The sequence below is a fragment of the Neolamprologus brichardi genome, chromosome 2 (genome assembly GCF_056152115.1).
Source record: "Neolamprologus brichardi isolate AB-2024 chromosome 2, ASM5615211v1, whole genome shotgun sequence".
Taxonomy (NCBI): Eukaryota; Metazoa; Chordata; class Actinopteri; order Cichliformes; family Cichlidae; genus Neolamprologus; species Neolamprologus brichardi.
In genome coordinates, this window is record NC_142105.1 from 28,524,288 (window position 1) to 28,550,230 (window position 25,943).

Here is a 25,943-nt window from a genome sequence, read left to right on the forward strand (position 1 = left end):
GCATGTTTGTGTCATTCAATCAACAGAGTGGAGATGATGAAGATTATAAGCGAATATACACAAGAAAGATAAAACCAAGGCTGAAATCTGAAGACCTTGCAGAGGGAGTGGATGTTCGCACGGAGCGGCACAGCAGCACAAGCAGCGATGGCAGCACAATTACTACCATCACTCGTCGTATCACTACTTACACAGTAGATATGCCAAGTGGCATAAGTGAGCAACTTGAACTTTCAAGCCCAGGGCTAAGGGACGAATCTGGAGATGGATCTTCTCATATCAGAATCTCACATGGCAGCCCTTCAGGTAAAATGGGAGCAGAAGAAGGTGTTTTTGAGTCAGGCGACATAACTTACACTGGGCCAAATATCACTTCCACTGTGACACGCTGGGGCAATGGTGGGGTTCAAACTACAATGCATATAGGAGAGGAAAAAGAAAGAAGTGATCTTAGATTTAAGGTTCCTAGCTTTGGAGTAACAGGTAGTAAATGCCATGAAGGCACTGAAACTTCAAGAGGGAGTAGAGAGCAAGGAGATGAAAGTGTTCAGGATTCAGAAATAAGTGTGACACTAAGAGACAACAAAAACACTGCCAGCAGCCATGTTACAGCTGGGTCAGGGGGTGCTGGGATAATTTCAACTGACGAAAACGGAGGATCAGGTAGTCTGTCTTTACCAGGAAAAGGAATGAAAATTTTGACTGCAACCACAGAGAAAACACAGATGGGAAGTTCAGACAGTAATTTAGATGAGAGGACAAAAGTTAAGATATCTGGAATTACAATCAGTCCCCTGCAGACGAAAGGATCAGGTAGTACTGACATTCCACATATCAGAATAGGAGGATCGACAGATACTGATGCAAATTTGAAAGATGGCAGGATAGAAAAATCAACAATAACATTAGATAATGTTACCTCAGGACTTTCTTCAAAAAAATCTGAACTGGACATCAAAGGAGCCGGTGTTCAGATCAAGGGCCCCAGAGCCAACACTGAAGGGTCAGTTTTGAGTGTAAGACATTCAGAGTCTGAAAGTGACATCGGAAGTGCTGAAATCAACTCTAATATTCAAATCAAACTCCCAACAACTGATAGCAAATACAAAATGGATGTTAATGTTCCATCCATATCTGGGCTGAACAAGGTTGAGGGAAAAGGTGATTTAACTGGTGAGAGAAATACAGCAGGACTGAAATTTGACATTAAAGGTTCAAATACAGACACTGAGAGGAAAGCGGGAACAAACGCTCATGTACAAATTCCTGAAGCTGACATTAAAGCAATAAAACCTTCTATTGACAGTAAGGATGTAAAGATTAAAGGACCCAGTGTTGATATTAAAAGAACACAAGTAAATGTCACAGTGCCTGCTGCAGAATTTGGAGTTCCAAAAGCAGAGCGTCTAGATGTTGATCTAAAACTTTCCAAATCCAAAACTGACACCAAAATACCTAAAGTTGAAAATAAAGCAGGGATAACAGGGGAGATAAAAACGCATAAGATTGATGTCAAAGGTCTAGAGATAAACCTTCCCAGGACTGGTATTGATGTTAAAGCACCTGATTTTGATATTACAGGACCACAAGTGGACACAGAAGACCTTGATGTGAATCTCAAAGGATCAAAAATAGAACTACCATCATTGTCGGGAACTAAACTGAAAGATTTGGACATGAGTGTGAAAGCTCCCAAAATGAAGGGAAATGTTGATGTACCAAAGCTTGAGAGGGATATAAAAGCTCCAAAAATGAAGATTGAAGGAAAAGAAATTGACAGTGAAGGCCAAACCAGTGGACTTATTATGTCCAATATTAAAATTCCATCTCTTTGCATAAAAGGTCCAAAGCCTGAAGGTCAGGATGTGAATATTAACCTTTCAAAGACTGAAATTAATGTTAAAGCACCTGAAGTCGATGTATCATCATCACGGGGACCCAAATTGGAGGAGTTCAGCAACACTGTAAAAGGGCCGAAACTCAAGGGAGATGTTACTGTATCAGCTCCAAAGATGGAGGGAGACCTACAAGCTCCAAAAGTGGACATTGAAGGAAGATATGTTAATATTGAGGGCCATAAAGGAGGAGTTAAAATGCCCAAAGTTGAAATGTCATCCTTTGGTGTGAAAGGTCCAAAAGTTGAAGGTCCAGATGTTGATGTCAGCGTTCCTAAAGGTGATATTGAAATCAAAGCTCCCAACATTGATATTAAAGGAGCTGACATCAATGTTGAGGGTCCGAGTGGAAAGATCAAAGGACCACAATTCAAGATGTCAGGTATATCCGGGCCTAAAATTTCCATGCCTGATGTGGATTTCAATCTGAAAGGCCCCAAAGTTGAAGGTGACGTGGATGTTCCAAAGATTGAAGGAAAAGTGAAAGCACCAGGAGTTGACATTGAGGGACCGAAAGTTGAAATTGAAGGTCCAAAAGGTGGATTTGAAATGCCCAAAATTAAAATGCCAACATTTGGCTTTAAAGGTCCAAAGGTGGAGGGTCCAGATGTTGACATAAACCTTCCCAAAGCTGATGTCAATGTCAAAGGACCTGAAGTTGATATTAGAGGACCAGAAATCGAAGGCCCTGATGGAAAACTCAAAGGACCCAAATTCCAACTACCATCACTGTCAGGACCCAGCCTACCAGATTTTGACATTAATTTGAAAGGGCCCAAACTCAAGGGAGATGTTGATGTGTCTGCTCCAAAGATTGAGGGAGACATAAAGGCACCCAAGGTGGACATTGAGGGACCAGATGTTGACATTGAAGGCCACAAAGGAGGACTTAAAATGCCCAAATTCAAAATGCCATCCTTTGGTATGAAGGGTCCAAAAGTTGAAGGTCCAGATGTTGATGTCAGCCTTCCTAAAGGGGATATTGACATCAAAGCACCCGACGTTGACATTAAAGGAGCTGACATTGATGTCGAGGGTCCGAGTGGAAAGATCAAAGGACCACAATTCAAGATGTCAGGTATATCCGGGCCTAAAATTTCCATGCCTGATGTGGATTTCAATCTGAAAGGCCCCAAAGTTGAAGGTGACGTGGATGTTCCAAAGATTGAAGGAAAAGTGAAAGCACCTGGAGTTGACATTGAGGGACCAAAAGTTGACATCGAAGGAACAAAAGGTGGATTTGAAATGCCCAAAATTAAAATGCCAAAATTTGGCTTTAAAGGTCCAAAGGTGGAGGGTCCAGATGTTGACATAAACCTTCCCAAAGCTGATGTCAATGTCAAAGCACCTGAAGTTCATATTAGAGGACCAGAAATCGAAGGCCCTGATGGCAAACTCAAAGGACCCAAATTCCAACTGCCATCACTGTCAGGACCCAGCCTACCAGATTTTGACATTAATTTGAAAGGGCCCAAACTCAAGGGAGATGTTGATGTGTCCGCTCCAAAGATTGAGGGAGACATAAAGGCACCCAAGGTGGACATTGAGGGACCAGATGTTGACATTGAAGGCCACAAAGGAGGACTTAAAATGCCCAAATTCAAAATGCCATCCTTTGGTATGAAGGGTCCAAAAGTTGAAGGTCCAGATGTTGATGTCAGCCTTCCTAAAGGGGATATTGACATCAAAGCACCCGACGTTGACATTAAAGGAGCTGACATTGATGTCGAGGGTCCGAGTGGAAAGATCAAAGGACCACAATTCAAGATGTCAGGTATATCCGGGCCTAAAATTTCCATGCCTGATGTGGATTTCAATCTGAAAGGCCCCAAAGTTGAAGGTGACGTGGATGTTCCAAAGATTGAAGGAAAAGTGAAAGCACCTGGAGTTGACATTGAGGGACCAAAAGTTGACATCGAAGGTCCAAAAGGTGGATTTGAAATGCCCAAAATTAAAATGCCAACATTTGGCCTTAAGGGTCCAAAGGTGCAGGGTCCAGATGTTGACATAAACCTTCCCAAAGCTGATGTCAATGTCAAAGGACCTGAAGTTGATATTAGAGGACCAGAAATCGAAGGCCCTGATGGCAAACTCAAAGGACCCAAATTCAAACTGCCATCACTGTCAGGACCCAGCCTACCAGACTTTGACATTAATTTGAAAGGGCCCAAACTCAAGGGAGATGTTGATGTGTCAGTTCCAAAGATTGAGGGAGACATAAAGGCACCCAAGGTGGACATTGAGGGACCAGATGTTGACATTGAAGGCCATAAAGGAGGACTTAAAATGCCCAAATTCAAAATGCCAGGCTTTGGTATGAAGGGTCCAAAAGTTGAAGGTCCAGATGTTGATGTCAGCCTTCCTAAAGGGGATATTGACATCAAAGCACCCGACGTTGACATTAAAGGAGCTGACATTGATGTCGAGGGTCCGAGTGGAAAGATCAAAGGACCAAAATTCAAGATGCCAGGATTATCTGGGCCTAAAATTTCAATGCCTGATGTGGATTTCAATCTGAAAGGCCCCAAAGTTGAAGGTGACGTGGATCTTCCAAAGATTGAAGGAAAAGTGAAAGCACCGGGAGTTGACATTGAGGGACCAAAAGTTGACATCGAAGGTCCAAAAGGTGGATTTGAAATGCCCAAAATTAAAATGCCAACATTTGGCTTTAAAGGTGCAAAGGTGGAAGGTCCAGATGTTGACATAAACCTTCCCAAGGCTGATGTCAATGTCAAAGCACCTGAAGTTGATATTAGTGGACCAGAAATCGAAGGCCCTGATGGCAAACTCAAAGGACCCAAATTCAAACTGCCATCACTGTCAGGACCCAGCCTACCAGACTTTGACATTAATTTGAAAGGGCCCAAACTCAAGGGAGATGTTGATGTGTCCGTTCCAAAGATTGAGGGAGACATAAAGGCACCCAAGGTGGACATTGAGGGACCAGATGTTGACATTGAGGGCCACAAAGGAGGGCTTAAAATGCCCAAATTCAAAATGCCAGGCTTTGGTATGAAGGGTCCAAAAGTTGAAGGTCCAGATGTTGATGTCAGCCTTCCTAAAGGGGATATTGACATCAAAGCCCCCGAAGTTGACATTAAAGGGGCTGACATTGATGTGGAGGGTCCGAGTGGAAAGATCAAAGGACCAAAATTTAAGATACCAGGAATGTCTGGGCCTAAACTTTCAATGCCTGATGTGGATTTCAATCTGAAAGGCCCCAAAGTTGAAGGTGAGGTGGATATTCCAAAGATTGAAGGAAAAGTGAAAGCACCGGGAGTTGACATTGAGGGACCAAAAGTTGACATCGAAGGTCCAAAAGGTGGATTTGAAATGCCCAAAATAAAAATGCCAACATTTGGCTTTAAAGGTCCAAAGGTGGAGGGTCCAGATGTTGACATAAACCTTCCCAAAGCTAATGTCAAAGTCAAAGGACCTGAAGTTGATATTAGTGGACCAGAAATCGAAGGCCCTGATGGCAAACTCAAAGGACCCAAATTCAAACTGCCATCACTGTCAGGACCCAGCCTACCAGACTTTGACATTAATTTGAAAGGGCCCAAACTCAAGGGAGATGTTGATGTGTCCGTTCCAAAGATTGAGGGAGACATAAAGGCACCCAAGGTGGACATCGAGGGACCAGATGTTGACATTGAGGGCCACAAAGGAGGGCTTAAAATGCCCAAATTCAAAATGCCAGGCTTTGGTATGAAGGGTCCAAAAGTTGAAGGTCCAGATGTTGATGTCAGCCTTCCTAAAGGGGATATTGACATCAAAGCCCCCGAAGTTGACATTAAAGGAGCTGACATTGATGTCGAGGGTCCGACTGGAAAGATCAAAGGACCAAAATTCAAGATGCCAGGAATATCTGGGCCTAAACTGTCAATGCCTGATGTGGATTTCAATCTGAAAGGCCCCAAAGTTGAAGGTGACGTGGATGTTCCAAAGATTGAAGGAAAAGTGAAAGCACCTGGAGTTGACATTGAGGGACCAAAAGTTGATATTGAAGGTCCAAAAGGTGGATTTGAAATGCCCAAAATTAAAATGCCAACATTTGGCTTTAAAGGTCCAAAGGTGGAGGGTGCAGATGTTGACATAAACCTTCCCAAAGCTGATGTCAATGTCAAAGCACCTGAAGTTGATATTAGTGGACCAGAAATCGAAGGCCCTGATGGCAAACTCAAAGGACCCAAGTTCAAACTGCCATCACTGTCAGGACCCAGCCTACCAGACTTTGACATCAATTTGAAAGGGCCCAAACTCAAGGGAGATGTTGATATGTCCGTTCCAAAGATTGAGGGAGACATAAAGGCACCCAAGGTGGACATTGAGGGACCAGATGTTGACATTGAAGGCCACAAAGGAGGACTTAAAATGCCCAAATTCAAAATGCCAGGCTTTGGTATGAAGGGTCCAAAAGTTGAAGGTCCAGATGTTGATGTCAACCTTCCTAAAGGTGATATTGACATCAAAGCACCCGATGTTGACATTAAAGGAGCTGACATTGATGTCGAGGGTCCGAGTGGAAAGATCAAAGGACCAAAATTCAAGATGCCAAGTTTATCCGGGCCTAAAATTTCAATGCCTGATGTGGATTTCAATCTGAAAGGCCCCAAAGTTGAAGGTGAGGTGGATATTCCAAAGATTGAAGGAAAAGTGAAAGCACCGGGAGTTGACATTGAGGGACCAAAAGTTGACATCGAAGGTCCAAAAGGTGGATTTGAAATGCCCAAAATTAAAATGCCAACATTTGGCTTTAAAGGTCCAAAGGTGGAAGGTCCAGATGTTGACATAAACCTTCCCAAAGCTGATTTAAATGTCAAAGGACCTGAAGTTGATATTAGTGGACCAGAAATCGAAGGCCCTGATGCCAAATTTAAAGGACCCAAGTTCAAACTGCCATCACTGTCAGGACCCAGCCTACCAGACTTTGACATCAATTTGAAAGGGCACAAACTCAAGGGAGATGTTGATGTGTCCGTTCCAAAGATTGAGGGAGACATAAAGGCACCCAAGGTGGACATTGAGGGACCAGATGTTGACATTGAAGGCCATAAAGGAGGACTTAAAATGCCCAAATTCAAAATGCCAGGCTTTGGTATGAAGGGTCCAAAAGTTGAAGGTCCAGATGTTGATGTCAACCTTCCTAAAGGTGATATTGACATCAAAGCACCTGATGTTGACATTAAAGGAGCTGACATTGATGTCGAGGGTCCGAGTGGAAAGATCAAAGGACCAAAATTCAAGATGCCAAGTTTATCCGGGCCTAAAATTTCAATGCCTGATGTGGATTTCAATCTGAAAGGCCCCAAAGTTGAAGGTGAGGTGGATATTCCAAAGATTGAAGGAAAAGTGAAAGCACCGGGAGTTGACATTGAGGGACCAAAAGTTGACATCGAAGGTCCAAAAGGTGGATTTGAAATGCCCAAAATTAAAATGCCAACATTTGGCTTTAAAGGTCCAAAGGTGGAAGGTCCAGATGTTGACATAAACCTTCCCAAAGCTGATGTCAATGTCAAAGGACCTGAAGTTGATATTAGTGGACCAGAAATCGAAGGCCCTGATGCCAAATTTAAAGGACCCAAGTTCAAACTGCCATCACTGTCAGGACCCAGCCTACCAGACTTTGACATTAATTTGAAAGGGCCCAAACTCAAGGGAGATGTTGATGTGTCCGTTCCAAAGATTGAGGGAGACATAAAGGCACCCAAGGTGGACATTGAGGGACCAGATGTTGACATTGAGGGCCATAAAGGAGGACTTAAAATGCCCAAATTCAAAATGCCAGGCTTTGGTATGAAGGGTCCAAAAGTTGAAGGTCCAGATGTTGATGTCAGCCTTCCTAAAGGGGATATTGACATCAAAGCCCCCGAAGTTGACATTAAAGGGGCTGACTTTGATGTCGAGGGTCCGAGTGGAAAGATCAAAGGACCAAAATTCAAGATGCCAAGTTTATCCGGGCCTAAAATTTCAATGCCTGATGTGGATTTCAATCTGAAAGGCCCCAAAGTTGAAGGTGAGGTGGATATTCCAAAGATTGAAGGAAAAGTGAAAGCACCGGGAGTCGACATTGAGGGACCAAAAGTTGATATCGAAGGTCCAAAAGGTGGATTTGAAATGCCCAAAATTAAAATGCCAACATTTGGCTTTAAAGGTCCAAAGGTGGAAGGTCCAGATGTTGACATAAACCTTCCCAAAGCTGATTTCAATGTCAAAGGACCTGAAGTTGATATTAGTGGACCAGAAATCGAAGGCCCTGATGCCAAACTCAAAGGACCCAAGTTCAAACTGCCATCACTGTCAGGACCCAGCCTACCAGACTTTGACATTAATTTGAAAGGGCCCAAACTCAAGGGAGATGTTGATGTGTCAGTTCCAAAGATTGAGGGAGACATAAAGGCACCCAAGGTGGACATTGAGGGACCAGATGTTGACATTGAGGGCCACAAAGGAGGGCTTAAAATGCCCAAATTCAAAATGCCATCCTTTGGTATGAAGGGTCCAAAAGTTGAAGGTCCAGATGTTGATGTCAGCCTTCCTAAAGGGGATATTGACATCAAAGCCCCGGAAGTTGACATTAAAGGAGCTGAATTTGATGTCGAGGGTCCGAGTGGTAAGATCAAAGGACCAAAATTCAAGATGCCAAGTTTATCCGGGCCTAAAATTTCCATGCCTGATGTGGATTTCAATCTGAAAGGCCCCAAAGTTGAAGGTGAGGTGGATATTCCAAAGATTGAAGGAAAAGTGAAATCACCGGGAGTCGACATTGAGGGACCAAAAGTTGATATCGAAGGTCCAAAAGGTGGATTTGAAATGCCCAAAATTAAAATGCCAACATTTGGCTTTAAAGGTCCAAAGGTGGAAGGTCCAGATGTTGACATAAACCTTCCCAAAGCTGATTTCAATGTCAAAGGACCTGAAGTTGATATTAGAGGACCAGAAATCGAAGGCCCTGATACCAAACTCAAAGGACCCAAGTTCAAACTGCCATCACTGTCAGGACCCAGCCTACCAGACTTTGACATTAATTTGAAAGGGCCCAAACTCAAGGGAGATGTTGATGTGTCCGTTCCAAAGATTGAGGGAGACATAAAGGCACCCAAGGTGGACATTGAGGGACCAGATGTTGACATTGAGGGCCACAAAGGAGGACTTAAAATGCCCAAATTCAAAATGCCATCCTTTGGTATGAAGGGTCCAAAAGTTGAAGGTCCAGATGTTGATGTCAGCCTTCCTAAAGGGGATATTGACATCAAAGCACCCGACGTTGACATTAAAGGAGCTGACTTTGATGTCGAGGGTCCGAGTGGAAAGATCAAAGGACCAAAATTCAAGATGCCAAGTTTATCCGGGCCTAAAATTTCAATGCCTGATGTGGATTTCAATCTGAAAGGCCCCAAAGTTGAAGGTGAGGTGGATATTCCAAAGATTGAAGGAAAAATGAAAGCACCGGGAGTTGACATTGAGGGACCAAAAGTTGATATCGAAGGTCCAAAAGGTGGATTTGAAATGCCCAAAATTAAAATGCCAACATTTGGCTTTAAAGGTCCAAAGGTGGAAGGTCCAGATGTTGACATAAACCTTCCCAAAGCTGATTTCAATGTCAAAGGACCTGAAGTTGATATTAGTGGACCAGAAATCGAAGGCCCTGATGCCAAACTCAAAGGACCCAAGTTCAAACTGCCATCACTGTCAGGACCCAGCCTACCAGACTTTGACATTAATTTGAAAGGGCCCAAACTCAAGGGAGATGTTGATGTGTCAGTTCCAAAGATTGAGGGAGACATAAAGGCACCCAAGGTGGACATTGAGGGACCAGATGTTGACATTGAGGGCCACAAAGGAGGGCTTAAAATGCCCAAATTCAAAATGCCATCCTTTGGTATGAAGGGTCCAAAAGTTGAAGGTCCAGATGTTGATGTCAGCCTTCCTAAAGGGGATATTGACATCAAAGCACCGGAAGTTGACATTAAAGGGGCTGACTTTGATGTCGAGGGTCCGAGTGGAAAGATCAAAGGACCAAAATTCAAGATGCCAAGTTTATCCGGGCCTAAAATTTCAATGCCTGATGTGGATTTCAATCTGAAAGGCCCCAAAGTTGAAGGTGAGGTGGATATTCCAAAGATTGAAGGAAAAGTGAAAGCACCGGGAGTTGACATTGAGGGACCAAAAGTTGATATCGAAGGTCCAAAAGGTGGATTTGAAATGCCCAAAATTAAAATGCCAACATTTGGCTTTAAAGGTCCAAAGGTGGAAGGTCCAGATGTTGACATAAACCTTCCCAAAGCTGATTTCAATGTCAAAGGGCCTGAAGTTGATATTAGTGGACCAGAAATCGAAGGCCCTGATGGCAAACTCAAAGGACCCAAGTTCAAACTGCCATCACTGTCAGGACCCAGCCTACCAGACTTTGACATTAATTTGAAAGGGCCCAAACTCAAGGGAGATGTTGATGTGTCAGTTCCAAAGATTGAGGGAGACATAAAGGCACCCAAGGTGGACATTGAGGGACCAGATGTTGACATTGAGGGCCACAAAGGAGGGCTTAAAATGCCCAAATTCAAAATGCCATCCTTTGGTATGAAGGGTCCAAAAGTTGAAGGTCCAGATGTTGATGTCAGCCTTCCTAAAGGGGATATTGACATCAAAGCACCGGAAGTTGACATTAAAGGGGCTGACTTTGATGTTGAGGGTCCGAGTGGAAAGATCAAAGGACCAAAATTCAAGATGCCAAGTTTATCCGGGCCTAAAATTTCAATGCCTGATGTGGATTTCAATCTGAAAGGCCCCAAAGTTGAAGGTGAGGTGGATATTCCAAAGATTGAAGGAAAAGTGAAAGCACCGGGAGTTGACATTGAGGGACCAAAAGTTGATATCGAAGGTCCAAAAGGTGGATTTGAAATGCCCAAAATTAAAATGCCAACATTTGGCTTTAAAGGTCCAAAGGTGGAAGGTCCAGATGTTGACATAAACCTTCCCAAAGCTGATTTCAATGTCAAAGGACCTGAAGTTGATATTAGTGGACCAGAAATCGAAGGCCCTGATGGCAAACTCAAAGGACCCAAGTTCAAACTGCCATCACTGTCAGGACCCAGCCTACCAGACTTTGACATTAATTTGAAAGGGCCCAAACTCAAGGGAGATGTTGATGTGTCAGTTCCAAAGATTGAGGGAGACATAAAGGCACCCAAGGTGGACATTGAGGGACCAGATGTTGACATTGAGGGCCACAAAGGAGGACTTAAAATGCCCAAATTCAAAATGCCATCCTTTGGTATGAAAGGTCCAAAAGTTGAAGGTCCAGATGTTGATGTCAGCCTTCCTAAAGGGAATATTGACATTAAAGCCCCGGAAGTTGACATTAAAGGAGCTGACATTGATGTCGAGGGTCCGAGTGGAAAGATCAAAGGACCAAAATTCAAGATGCCAAGTTTATCCGGGCCTAAAATTTCAATGCCTGATGTGGATTTCAATCTGAAAGGCCCCAAAGTTGAAGGTGAGGTGGATATTCCAAAGATTGAAGGAAAAGTGAAAGCACCGGGAGTCGACATTGAGGGACCAAAAGTTGATATCGAAGGTCCAAAAGGTGGATTTGAAATGCCCAAAATTAAAATGCCAACATTTGGCTTTAAAGGTCCAAAGGTGGAAGGTCCAGATGTTGACATAAACCTTCCCAAAGCTGATTTCAATGTCAAAGGACCTGAAGTTGATATTAGTGGACCAGAAATCGAAGGCCCTGATGCCAAACTCAAAGGACCCAAGTTCAAACTGCCATCACTGTCAGGACCCAGCCTACCAGACTTTGACATTAATTTGAAAGGGCCAAAACTCAAGGGAGATGTTGATGTGTCCGTTCCAAAGATTGAGGGAGACATAAAGGCACCCAAGGTGGACATTGAGGGACCAGATGTTGACATTGAGGGCCACAAAGGAGGACTTAAAATGCCCAAATTCAAAATGCCATCCTTTGGTATGAAGGGTCCAAAAGTTGAAGGTCCAGATGTTGATGTCAGCCTTCCTAAAGGGGATATTGATATCAAATCACCCGACGTTGACATTAAAGGAGCTGACATTGATGTTGAGGGTCCGAGTGGAAAGATCAAAGGACCAAAATTCAAGATGCCAAGTTTATCCGGGCCTAAAATTTCAATGCCTGATGTGGATTTCAATCTGAAAGGCCCCAAAGTTGAAGGTGAGGTGGATATTCCAAAGATTGAAGGAAAAGTGAAAGCACCGGGAGTTGACATTGAGGGACCAAAACTTGATATCGAAGGTCCAAAAGGTGGATTTGAAATGCCCAAAATTAAAATGCCAACATTTGGCTTTAAAGGTCCAAAGGTGGAAGGTCCAGATGTTGACATAAACCTTCCCAAAGCTGATTTCAATGTCAAAAGACCTGAAGTTGATATTAGTGGACCAGAAATCGAAGGCCCTGATGCCAAACTCAAAGGACCCAAGTTCAAACTGCCATCACTGTCAGGACCCAGCCTACCAGACTTTGACATTAATTTGAAAGGGCCCAAACTCAAGGGAGATGTTGATGTGTCAGTTCCAAAGATTGAGGGAGACATAAAGGCACCCAAGGCGGACTTTGAGGGACCAGATGTTGACATTGAGGGCCACAAAGGAGGACTTAAAATGCCCAAATTCAAAATGCCATCCTTTGGTATGAAGGGTCCAAAAGTTGAAGGACCAGATGTTGATGTCAGCCTTCCTAAAGGGGATATTGACATCAAAGCACCCGACGTTGACATTAAAGGAGCTGACTTTGATGTCGAGGGTCCGAGTGGAAAGATCAAAGGACCAAAATTCAAGATGCCAAGTTTATCCGGGCCTAAAATTTCAATGCCTGATGTGGATTTCAATCTGAAAGGCCCCAAAGTTGAAGGTGAGGTGGATATTCCAAAGATTGAAGGAAAAATGAAAGCACCGGGAGTTGACATTGAGGGACCAAAAGTTGATATTGAAGGTCCAAAAGGTGGATTTGAAATGCCCAAAATTAAAATGCCAACATTTGGCTTTAAAGGTCCAAAGGTGGAAGGTCCAGATGTTGACATAAACCTTCCCAAAGCTGATTTCAATGTCAAAGGACCTGAAGTTGATATTAGTGGACCAGAAATCGAAGGCCCTGATGCCAAACTCAAAGGACCCAAGTTCAAACTGCCATCACTGTCAGGACCCAGCCTACCAGACTTTGACATTAATTTGAAAGGGCCCAAACTCAAGGGAGATGTTGATGTGTCCGTTCCAAAGATTGAGGGAGACATAAAGGCACCCAAGGTGGACATCGAGGGACCAGATGTTGATATTGAGGGCCACAAAGGAGGGCTTAAAATGCCCAAATTCAAAATGCCCGGCTTTGGTATGAAGGGTCCAAAAGTTGAAGGTCCAGATTTTGATGTCAGCCTTCCTAAAGGGGATATTGACATCAAAGTACCCGACGTTGACATTAAAGGAGCTGACATTGATGTCGAGGGTCCGAGTGGAAAGATCAAAGGACCAAAATTCAAGATGCCAAGTTTATCCGGGCCTAAAATTTCAATGCCTGATTTGGATTTCAATCTGAAAGGCCCCAAAGTTGAAGGTGAGGTGGATATTCCAAAGATTGAAGGAAAAGTGAAAGCACCGGGAGTTGACATTGAGGGACCAAAAGTTGATATCGAAGGTCCAAAAAGTGGATTTGAAATGCCCAAAATTAAAATGCCAACATTTGGCTTTAAAGGTCCAAAGGTGGAAGGTCCAGATGTTGACATAAACCTTCCCAAAGCTGATTTCAATGTCAAAGGACCTGAAGTTGATATTAGTGGACCAGAAATCGAAGGCCCTGATGGTAAACTCAAAGGACCCAAGTTCAAACTGCCATCACTGTCAGGACCCAGCCTACCAGACTTTGACATTAATTTGAAAGGGCCCAAACTCAAGGGAGATGTTGATGTGTCCGTTCCAAAGATTGAGGGAGACATAAAGGCACCCAAGGTGGACATCGAGGGACCAGATGTTGACATTGAGGGCCACAAAGGAGGGCTTAAAATGCCCAAATTCAAAATGCCAGGCTTTGGTATGAAGGGTCCAAAAGTTGAAGGTCCAGATGTTGATGTCAGCCTTCCTAAAGGTGATATTGATATCAAAGCACCCGACGTTGACATTAAAGGAGTGGACATTGATGTCGAGGGTCCGAGTGGAAAGATCAAAGGACCAAAATTCAAGATGCCAAGTTTATCCGGGCCTAAAATTTCAATGCCTGATGTGGATTTCAATCTGAAAGGCCCCAAAGTTGAAGGTGAGGTGGATATTCCAAAGATTGAAGGAAAAGTGAAAGCACCGAGAGTCGACATTGAGGGACCAAAAGTTGACATTGAAGGTCCAAAAGGTGGATTTGAAATGCCCAAAATTAAAATGCCAACATTTGGCTTTAAAGGTCCAAAGGTGGAAGGTCCAGATGTTGACATAAACCTTCCCAAAGCTGATTTCAATGTCAAAGGACCTGAAGTTGATATTAGTGGACCAGAAATCGAAGGCCCTGATGCCAAACTCAAAGGACCCAAGTTCAAACTGCCATCACTGTCAGGACCCAGCCTACCAGACTTTGACATTAATTTGAAAGGGCCCAAACTCAAGGGAGATGTTGATGTGTCAGTTCCAAAGATTGAGGGAGACATAAAGGCACCCAAGGTGGACATTGAGGGACCAGATGTTGACATTGAGGGCCACAAAGGAGGACTTAAAATGCCCAAATTCAAAATGCCAGGCTTTGGTATGAAGGGTCCAAAAGTTGAAGGTCCAGATGTTGATGTCAGCCTTCCTAAAGGGGATATTGATATCAAAGCACCCGACGTTGACATTAAAGGAGCTGACATTGATGTCGAGGGTCCGAGCGGAAAGATCAAAGGACCAAAATTCAAGATGCCAAGTTTATCTGGGCCTAAAATTTCAATGCCTGATGTGGATTTCAATCTGAAAGGCCCCAAAGTTGAAGGTGAGGTGGATATTCCAAAGATTGAAGGAAAAGTGAAAGCACCGGGAGTTGACATTGAGGGACCAAAAGTTGACATCGAAGGTCCAAAAGGTGGATTTGAAATGCCCAAAATTAAAATGCCAACATTTGGCTTTAAAGGTCCAAAGGTGGAGGGTCCAGATGTTGATATAAACCTTCCCAAAGCTGATTTCAATGTCAAAGGACCTGAAGTTGATATTAGTGGACCAGAAATCGAAGGCCCTGATGCCAAACTCAAAGGACCCAAGTTCAAACTGCCATCACTGTCAGGACCCAGCCTACCAGACTTTGACATTAATTTGAAAGGGCCCAAACTCAAGGGAGATGTTGATGTGTCAGCTCCAAAGATTGAAGGCGATATTAAAATCCCTGAAGTAGATGTCCACGGTCCCAAGATGGACATTGGCTCTCCACAGGGAAAATTTTCAGGGCCCAAGGTAAAGTTTCCAACAATAAGTGGCCCCAAAATGTCCCTGCCAGATGTTGACATCAATTTAAAGGGACCAAAGTTGAAAGGAGATATGAAGGGGGATTTTCAACTATCAAAACCTGAAATTGAGGGACCAGATGCTTCAATTGATATTCCAGAAACTGGTTCAAAGAAAATGAAATTCAAAATGCCAAGGTTTGGTTTCAAGGGTCCAAAGCTAAATGCACCAGACAGTGAGGTGAAATTGCCTCAAGGTGACATCAACCTCAAAGGAAAAACTGGCAGCCTTGAGGGTGTGGACCTTGATTTGGAACTGTCTACACCAAAAGCCAAAGGATCTAAATTCAAAATGCCAAAATTTGGATTTAAAAGCCCAAAGGTTGAGATTCCAGATGCTGATATAAATGTTTCAACACCTAAGACTGAAATAGAGACACCGGAAGTGAAAATAGAAACACCTGATATTGATGTTGAGGGTCCAAGTGGGAAGATCAAAGGACCAAAATTCAAGATGCCAAATATCTCAGGACCAAAGATGTCCATGCCAGACATAGATTTCAAACTAAAAGGTCCTAAATTTGAAGGTGATGTTAATATACCAAAGGCTGAAGGAAAAATAAAGGTACCTGAGGTGGATATAAAAGGCTCAGAGATTGACTTGGAAGGCCCAAAAGGTGGACTGGATATGCCCAAAATTAAAATGCCAACATTTGGCTTTAAAGGTCCAAAGGTTGAGGGTCCAGATGTTGACATAAACCTTCCCAAAGCTGATGTCAATGTCAAAGGACCTGAATTTGATATTAGTGGACCAGAAATCGAAGGCCCTGATGCCAAACTCAAAGGACCCAAATTCAAACTGCCATCACTGTCAGGACCCAGCCTACCAGACTTTGACATTAATTTGAAAGGGCCCAAACTCAAGGGAGATGTTGATGTGTCCGCTCCAAAGATTGAGGGAGACATAAAGGCACCCAAGGTGGACATTGAGGGACCAGATGTTGACATTGAGGGCCACAAAGGAGGGCTTAAAATGCCCAAATTCAAAATGCCAGGCTTTGGTATGAAGGGTCCAAAAGTTGAAGGTCCAGATGTTGATGTCAGCCTTCCTAAAGGGGATATTGACATTAAAGCCCCGGAAGTTGACATTAAAGGAGTGGACATTGATGTCGAGGGTCCGAGTGGAAAGATCAAAGGACCAAAATTCAAGATGCCAAGTTTATCCGGGCCTAAAATTTCCATGCCTGATGTGGATTTTAACTTGAAAAGTCCTAAACTTGAAGGTGACATCAAAATTCCAAAAATGCAAGGAGAAATAAAAGCACCGGAAGTTGATATCGAAGGTCCAGAGTTCGATGTTAAGGGCCCCAAAGGTGGATTTGAAATGCCACATATTAAAATGCCAACATTTGGCTTTAAAGGTCCAAAGGTGGAGGGTCCAGATGTTGACATAAATCTTCCCAAAGCTGATTTCAATGTCAAAGGACCTGAAGTTGATATTAGTGGACCAGAAATCGAAGGCCCTGATGGCAAACTCAAAGGACCCAAGTTCAAACTGCCATCACTGTCAGGACCCAGCCTACCAGACTTTGACATTAATTTGAAAGGGCCCAAACTCAAGGGAGATGTTGATGTGTCCGTTCCAAAGATTGAGGGAGACATAAAGGCACCCAAGGTGGACATTGAGGGACCAGATGTTGACATTGAGGGCCACAAAGGAGGGCTTAAAATGCCCAAATTCAAAATGCCAGGCTTTGGTATGAAGGGTCCAAAAGTTGAAGGTCCAGATGTTGATGTCAGCCTTCCTAAAGGAGATATTGACATCAAAGCACCCGACGTTGACATTAAAGGAGCTGACATTGATGTCGAGGGTCCGAGTGGAAAGATCAAAGGACCAAAATTCAAGATGCCAGGTATATCCGGGCCCAAAATCTCAATGCCTGATGTGGATTTCAATCTGAAAGGTCCCAAAGTGGAAGGTGATTTAGATGTTCCAAAGATTGAAGGAAAGTTCAAAACACCTGAAGTTGACATCAAAGGTCCCCAGGTTGATATTGAAGGTCCAAAAGGTGGATTTGAAATGCCACATATTAAAATGCCAACATTTGGCTTTAAAGGTCCAAAGGTGGAGGGCCCAAATGTTGACATAAACCTTCCCAAAGCTGATGTCAATGTCAAAGGACCTGAATTTGATATTAGTGAACCAGAAATCGAAGGCCCTGATGGCAAACTCAAAGGACCCAAATTCAAACTGCCATCACTGTCAGGACCCAGCCTACCAGACTTTGACATTAATTTGAAAGGGCCCAAACTCAAGGGAGATGTTGATGTGTCCGTTCCAAAGATTGAGGGAGACATAAAGGCACCCAAGGTGGACATTGAGGGACCAGATGTTGACATTGAGGGCCACAAAGGAGGACTTAAAATGCCCAAATTCAAAATGCCAGGCTTTGGTATGAAGGGTCCAAAAGCTGAAGGTCCAGATGTTGATGTCAGCCTTCCTAAAGGGGATATTGACATAAAAGTGCCAGAAGTTGACATTAAAGGAGTGGACATTGATGCCGAGGGTCCGAGTGGAAAGATCAAAGGACCAAAATTCAAGATGCCAAGTTTATCCGGGCCTAAAATTTCAATGCCTGATGTTGATTTCAATCTGAAAGGCCCCAAAGTTGAAGGTGAGGTGGATATTCCAAAGATTGAAGGAAAAATGAAAGCACCGGGAGTTGAAATTGAGGGACCGAAATTTGACATCGAAGGTCCAAAAGGTGGATTTGAAATGCCCAAAATTAAAATGCCAACATTTGGCTTTAAAGGTCCAAAGCTGGAGGGTCCAGATGTTGACATAAACCTTCCCAAAGCTGATTTCAATGTCAAAGGACCTGAATTTGATATTAGTGGACCAGAAATCGAAGGCCCTGATGCCAAACTCAAAGGACCCAAGTTCAAACTGCCATCACTGTCAGGACCCAGCCTACCAGACTTTGACATTAATTTGAAAGGGCCCAAACTCAAGGGAGATGTTGATGTGTCCGCTCCAAAGATTGAGGGAGACATAAAGGCACCCAAGGTGGACATTGAGGGACCAGATGTTGACATTGAGGGCCACAAAGGAGGACTTAAAATGCCCAAATTCAAAATGCCAGGCTTTGGTATGAAGGGTCCAAAAGTTGAAGGTCCAGATGTTGATGTCAGCCTTCCTAAAGGGAATATTGACATAAAAGCCCCGGAAGTTGACATTAAAGGAGTGGACATTGATGTCGAGGGTCCGAGTGGAAAGATTAAAGGACCAAAATTCAAGATGCCAGGTATATCCGGGCCCAAAATCTCAATGCCGGATATGGATTTCAATCTGAAAGGCCCCAAAGTTGAAGGTGAGGTGGATATTCCAAAGATTGAAGGAAAAGTGAATGCACCGGGAGTTGACTTTGAGGGACCGAAAGTTGATATTGAAGGTCCAAAAGGTGGATTTGAAATGCCCAAAATTAAAATGCCAACATTTGGCTTTAAAGGTCCAAAGCTGGAGGGTCCAGATGTTGACATAAACCTTCCCAAAGCTGATTTCAATGTCAAAGGACCTGAAGTTGATATTAGTGGACCAGAAATCGAAGGCCCTGATGCCAAACTCAAAGGACCCAAGTTCAAACTGCCATCACTGTCAGGACCCAGCCTACCAGACTTTGACATTAATTTGAAAGGGCCCAAACTCAAGGGAGATGTTGATGTGTCAGTTCCAAAGATTGAGGGAGACATAAAGGCACCCAAGGTGGACATTGAGGGACCAGATGTTGACATTGAGGGCCACAAAGGAGGACTTAAAATGCCCAAATTCAAAATGCCAGGCTTTGGTATGAAGGGTCCAAAAGTTGAAGGTCCAGATGTTGATGTCAGCCTTCCTAAAGGGGATATTGACATCAAAGCCCCGGAAGTTGACATTAAAGGAGCGGATTTCGATATCGAGGGTCCGAGTGGAAAGATCAAAGGACCAAAATTCAAGATGCCAGGTATATCCGGGCCCAAAACCTCCATGCCGGATGTGGATTTCAATCTGAAAGGCCCTAAAGTTGAAGGTGAGGTGGATGTTCCAAAGATTGAAGGAAGAGTGAAAGCACCAGGAGTTGATATTAGTGGACAAGAAGTTGAAGGTCCTGATGTAAAACTGAAAGGGCCCAAGTTCAACCTTCCATCACTGTCAGGACCCAGTCTACCAGACTTCGACATTAATTTGAAAGGCCCCAAAGTTAAGGGAGATGTCTCAGCTCCAAAGGTTGAGGGAGACATCAAAGGCCCCAAGATGGATATCAAAGGTCCAGAGATTGACATTCAAGGACCCAAAAGTGCACTTAATATGCCCAGTATTAAAATGCCATCTTTTGGTTTGAAAGGTCCAAAAGTTGAGGATCCAGATGCTGACATACACCTTCCCAAGGCCGATATCAATGTAAAAACTGCTAACATCTCTAATGATGATGAAAAGACTGCTGTTACCTTTCCTAAGTTTAAAGGTCCTAAGTTTGCAATGAAAACCCCAGTTCTCGAAGAGTCTAAATCCAATATCAAGATGCCCAGTACAGCACCAAAAAGTCTCAAAACAGAAGTTAGTTTCCCAGACACTGACGCAAGTGTTGATGCCGCTGATATTGACATCAATGTAAAGGGGAAAAAAGGAAAATTTAAACTTCCAAAAGTTAAAGGAAAGGCAAAGAAACCTGATGTTGACATAGAAACACCAGCAACAGAAATCAATGCAGACATAACAAACAGTTATGCTAAAGGAACAAAAACAAAGAAATCTCGGTTTGGAAAGCTTCATTTTCCTGATGTAGAATTAGATATAAAATCACCAAAACTAAAAGGAGAAGGATCTTTATCTGCCATTGATGGCTCTGGCAGTCATAGTGCAAATGTTAACTTGGAAGGGTCAAACATGAAAGTAAAATCTTCTAATATTAAAATGCAAAGCGGGACTGATTCAGAAATAAACGCAAGTGCTTCAGGAGGAAGTGCAAGTGGTGGCCTTCAGTACCCAGAGGGTAAAGTCACATTTACCAAAATCACAATGCCAAAGTTTGGCATTGTGTTGCCACAGGTGGAAACCAAAGAAAGTGGAGGAAATATTGAATCAGAACCTGCAGCTAGTGTAGACATCAAGACAGAATCTCCATCTATTAGTTGCCAAGTCAGTTCTCAAAATATTGAGGTTCCCAGTCCAGAGCTGAGACAGGAAGGCAAAGTTAAGGTAAAGATGCCAAAACTTTTTGGCAAATCAAAAGCGAAGGGCAGTAGTGTAGGTGACCTTCACGGATCAGAGGCAGAATTAAGTAGCAGTGGAAAAGCAGGTAAGACCTCTAAAGAGCTAAGTGTACATTCTGGGGAAATGATGGGTGGAAAAATAGAATTAGAGGGTGATCCTGGACTGGGTTTGTCAACTAAAGGCAAATCAGCCTCACTTGATCTTTTTAAGAAATCAAGACATCGATCTTCCTCTTTCAGTGATGAGGGGGGAGTTAGTTCTCCTTCAGCTCAATTAGAGGCTGAAGGTGGTGACATTTCTTTAGATCTCGGAAGCAAGGTAAAGGGAAAGAAAGGCAAGCTTAAGTTTGGTACTTTTGGAGGTTTTGGTTCAAAGTCAAAGGGCTCATATGAAGTGACACTGGGAGATGACAGTGAAGCACGAATGGAGGGGAGTGCAGGTGTTTCGCTACCTGCTAAAAAATCAAGATTGTCTTCATCCTCTAGCAGTGATAGTGGTTCAAGAGGTGGTTTGAGGTTCCCCAAAGTTGAGCTATCAGTTTCACCCACAAAGTGATAAAGAGACAAATTAAAACCTCAATTACAACCAAATGTATTCTCCTAATATTGAAAATTGCTCTTTGTTTCTTTAAAACCTAAGGAGACATGCACAATCATCTCAGTGTGGTTAATTATGAATATCTTTTAGTAATCAAACAGAAGTGCATGAGATTGTTTAAAATCCCTTCAAACTGTAAATAAGATTAATTTGTAATAATAAATATTGTTTTTTGTATATAGTCCAGATTTAATAAATATATGCCATCTCACACCAATAGTTTGTTACAGGGTTTTCTCACTGTGTTCTTTTTCATTCTATTAAATAAATGTTAATGAATGGTTGTGGTATATTTGTGTCCAGGGGTCTATTGCACAGAACCTATATGTTTTTTTTTTTTTAAAGATTAAAATGTTGTTTATTCACTCAAATACAGTTACCTTTTTAAGTAGGGAGTGATTTTATTTTCAAACTTTAATAATATATAATCAGTAAGTAAAGATGCCTTTTTATAACACATTGTAAAGAGTGATAATGTATATACCAATACTGTAACTGTTTTTACATTTTCAAGTGCTGTCAGTAGTGTTCTGTTCATTTTAAACAAAATGTATTTGCTTAAATTTGCCGTTTAACACAAATATTCATTTGGTTCAGTTATTTTAAACAGGATCTCTTTCCTAATCATGTGTTATTGTCACTCATTAATGGTCTGTTTAATGATTTTATTTCATTCTGTCACTCTCTCTCTTTGTATACACACCATATGCTTGCATTAAGTGTCACAAATAGTACCCCCTTGATGTTAATTTGTTTGCATACAAATTCTTTGTTGATAGACAAAGAAATAGTATTGACTAGATGCAAGAGAGATCATTATTTGGGTCTATTTTTTTGTGTGCAATCTACCAAATAAACTAAATAAAAAAACTTTTTGAATTCAAAGTGTTTTAAAAGAAAATCAGTATATGTTGCTATTTAGGGTAACACAACCATTCACACGTATGGGCAATTTAGAATCATCAATTAACCTAACCCTGCTAACGGCATGTCTTTGGACTATGGGAGGAAGTCGGAGTACCTGGATTGAACCCACACAAACATGGGGAGAACATGCAAACTCCACACAGAAAGACACACACAGAAAATATATTTCTAATAGTGTTTGTTTAATCATTATAATAAAAAAAGTCATAATAAGGGAGAATAAAATATAATGAAACAGAGAGTAGTTTTTACAGATATGTAATATCTTAACTTGCTTATATACTTCATTGGAAAAGCTAACAACTGAAATTCTTATCTTCGTAGGGCTCTGTATCTTTTTGTTACTCACCCAGCGTTCACAGGTCTGACAGATCACCAGTTTTGTTGGGGTATTAAAGCAGTTCTGCTATTTAAAAAAGGAGATGTCAACTTTTACTCAGTCACATAATTATTATTACAAAATCCTGCTCCTCACATACAAGGTCTTGAATAATCAAGCCCCATCTTATCTGAATGACCTTATAGTACTGTATCACCCCATTAGAGCACTTCGCTCTCGCACTGTTGTTCCTAGAGTATTTAAAAGAAGAATGGGAGGCAGAGCCTTCAGTTTTCAGGCATCACTTCTATGGAACAAGTTTCCAGTTTGGATTTGGGAGACAGACACTATCTCTACTAGATTAGGCTTAAAACTTTCCTTTTTGCTAAAGCATATAGTTAGGGCTGGATAATAATTACACACAAATACACATAATTATAAAAACACCTATGTCACTGATAAGTTGCTGAAGTGGAAGCTTAGTTTCATTATTTTGTTAACAGTAGTTTTTTTTTTTTTAAATAATGGAGGGTTTTGCACCAAATGCCTCCTGTCACATTTAGTTTATATTGGCTTTTGCCAACTCTGTTAATTTAAATTGCATTGTGTCGACCAGCTGAGGGAGAGTCAACAGATTAGCACATATATATACTATATATATAATGTTCTTCCTCTACCCCCCCCATTTTTGCACATGTTGAGGAGCGTGTCAGGTTACATTTCACTGTGTGTTATACTTGTATAACTATGCATGTGACAAAGACTTTTATTTGTTTTATATCCGTTATATATAAATTCAAATATTTCAAACTTTTTTTTATTTTTATTTTAATTAAAATTTTAAATATGACCCGCAAAAAAATAATATCTTTAGTAAAAATGATGAGCTTTTCAAAAAATTGATGTAAAAACAAAACACAACAAATTTATACCTGACTCCAGAGTTCTTAATTCAAATTCAGAAGGTCTGTAATGTGTCTTCAATTTTTATTATTAGTTTGGAGTTATTCTCAAAATGAAGCTTACCAAAGTACACACATTTACTCTTCAACAAAACCAAAGGCCTTTTGCATTAATGAAAAAAGTAAATAATTGCAGACCTGTATCACTGTTTGTGATACTATGGATTGTACAGAAAGCAGAAATATATAATAAAATAAAATAAAACCGTTTTACTTAAAAGCTCCTTACCTGCCTCAACTATGTTTCATAAAACACCAAAAACAAACAAACAAGCAAAAAATACTGAGGTTTTACTTTTAGGGGTCTTTTTCCCTATTTTCCTTTAAAAAAAGCTTCCCCCCCCCAAAAAAAAACAAAAAAACAAAAAGCAAAAAACAAGAAACAAAAACAATTATACTAACTTATGCAGCACACCTTAACAAAGCAAACACAGCTACAACACTGTAACATATGTTGACGCTGGTAGTGATCTATTATGCTAACATGTATTATCATCTGGAAGTAGCATTTGTTCAAAGAGTTCAAATCCCAATGCCATATTTATCATCTTGCCAGGTCTCTCTTGGAAATGAGATTTTTAATCTCAATGAGATTTTTTACCTGGATAAATAAAGGATTAATAATCATCTAGCGACAAAAATGGAATTATATACAGTTTTATTAATAATTAATAATGAAAAAATATGACTAATGAAGAATTTTTTCCATCTTTATATTTAACACTTTAAAATAGCTCAACACTGTACTGAAACACTGCAAGTGAACTTGTGGGGTAAAACCAAGTATCTATTTCACTACTGATGTACTTTACCCCATGTTTCTGGGTTTGTAGCCTCTATAATTACCCACATCCTCACCCAGTAAGACTTACTTACTTTTAACCTTGTGGTTTATATCTTATGGAGACCAGTCTTAAATTTTGGCTAATATTAAATCATTAACCTCTATGATATTGAGTATGGCCATATAAAACTAAAATGTGATTACACCCCCCAGTGGTTGAGTTAAAATACAACATCACTGATACTGATTATTCTTCAAAACACTTTTGACTTGCGCTTTTGTAATGAAATCACGAGGACTTGCGTTATTGCAAGATGTTTTAAACCTTTTTTTTTTTTTTATATCTGACTATTTTATTTAATGAGATTAGAAATACAATATTTATAAATATATACTATAAATACTTAAAATTTACTGGTAATTCACAAAAATACCATGTTTAATGGTTTTATATAATAATTGTAATATGTTACAGTTAAAAATCTATGACACATTAAATTTCATCAACACAAACGTAACAGACGCCTCTTATTGAAAAGGGCTTTGTGAAAGCTTTGCTTTAAACACAGGATGGGACCTGGTTGCTTGAATGCAGTTGTTATTGTCGTACAGAGGAAGGAAATTATCAGGAGTTTCCTTCAAAAGAGGAAAGTGCCCCTTTCCTTTCTGGAGAAGCAAACAATTCTGTAGTGAAAGAGTTTGAGCAGTCATGAGGATCATCCCTGTTGGCCATTCATTTTAAGAGATTATTCCACCATTTGAATGCTGAGGAATATACTTCAAATCAGTTTCTCAGGTAAGAAGAGCGATTACTAAATAAAATGATTCGGGCTGTTTTGTAGATATTTGCTGTAATTTAACTCACACTGTCCCTTTTGCCAGATGATTGTTTTGCCAAACAATATAAACTGAAAGCATAAACTAGTTTAGATGCAAGAAGATCCAATCATAAACAAGACGTATATTGAAAATATATGTTTTATGAAGTTAAATATATTTGTGATGAACATATGGAAAGTTAAAATATGTGAAGTGAATGTTGAAGAAATGAAATTATTCACAGACTGCCTATTGAAAGACCTTTGTCTTTCCTTTGCCAGACAGAACTAAATACTGTGTTCAATCCTGTCCAATAATTTCCTAAATAGTATGCCATAGTCCATATGTTTGCTATACAGCAGTCTTGTCTGCTTCTTCAGCCATAAAATCACAGACTAAATACAATTTTCTGGCTTTCATAGTAAGTTGACAACTGAATTTCCTTTTTACATAGACTGAGGTAAGAATGTAATAGCAAACTATTAGGTAGTCTTCTGTTTTAATGGTTGAAATCTATATTGTGTAAAAATTCGAAGTGGCTTTTGGTGTGTTAGTGTGTGTTTTTTTTAATGTTTTGACGGCATTTTCTTTGATTGGATCTTGGTAGTCTCTGCCCAACAAATCACATCACACATGTTGACATACAAGGTTGTCCTTACATTTTCAAAAGAAATAATTAGCTAGCATTCGTGATACATAATTAGATAGCAACAAACAAAAACAAGCAAACAAAGGAAAAGATCAAGGGATTTCAAGGAAGGCATTACATTAATCTAGTAGTTTGCATTTTTACACAATTTAATGTAATATATCTAATTTAAGACATTTGACTGTCTAATCTTAATGTGACTGCTACTCCAAACCGACCGCTTACATTCAGTGACTGACTAGGCATGCAGCTATGGTATGTGTAGTGGGGAGACAGATGTTGGACGATAATATAGTTGACCACGCCAATCTGGCATCAC

General features: G+C 41.2%; 1 protein-coding gene across 3 annotated transcripts in view; it reads left to right on the forward strand.

Moving 5' to 3' along the window:
• ahnak (AHNAK nucleoprotein) overlaps positions 1–22,049 on the forward strand; it is a 33,998-nt gene extending 11,949 nt beyond the window's left edge. The window contains exons 6-7 of one of the 3 annotated variants that reach the window (XM_087850342.1): positions 27–1,842; positions 2,146–22,049. In XM_087850342.1, the coding sequence (XP_087706468.1) occupies positions 27–1,842; positions 2,146–21,122 (20,793 nt within the window). In that variant the 3' untranslated portion in view covers positions 21,123–22,049. Of the gene's footprint in view, positions 1–26 lie in introns of all 3 variants that reach the window. The other 2 variants (XM_087850346.1, XM_087850341.1) reach the window with 2 other exon arrangements.
• The last annotated feature ends 3,894 nt before the right edge of the window (positions 22,050–25,943 follow it).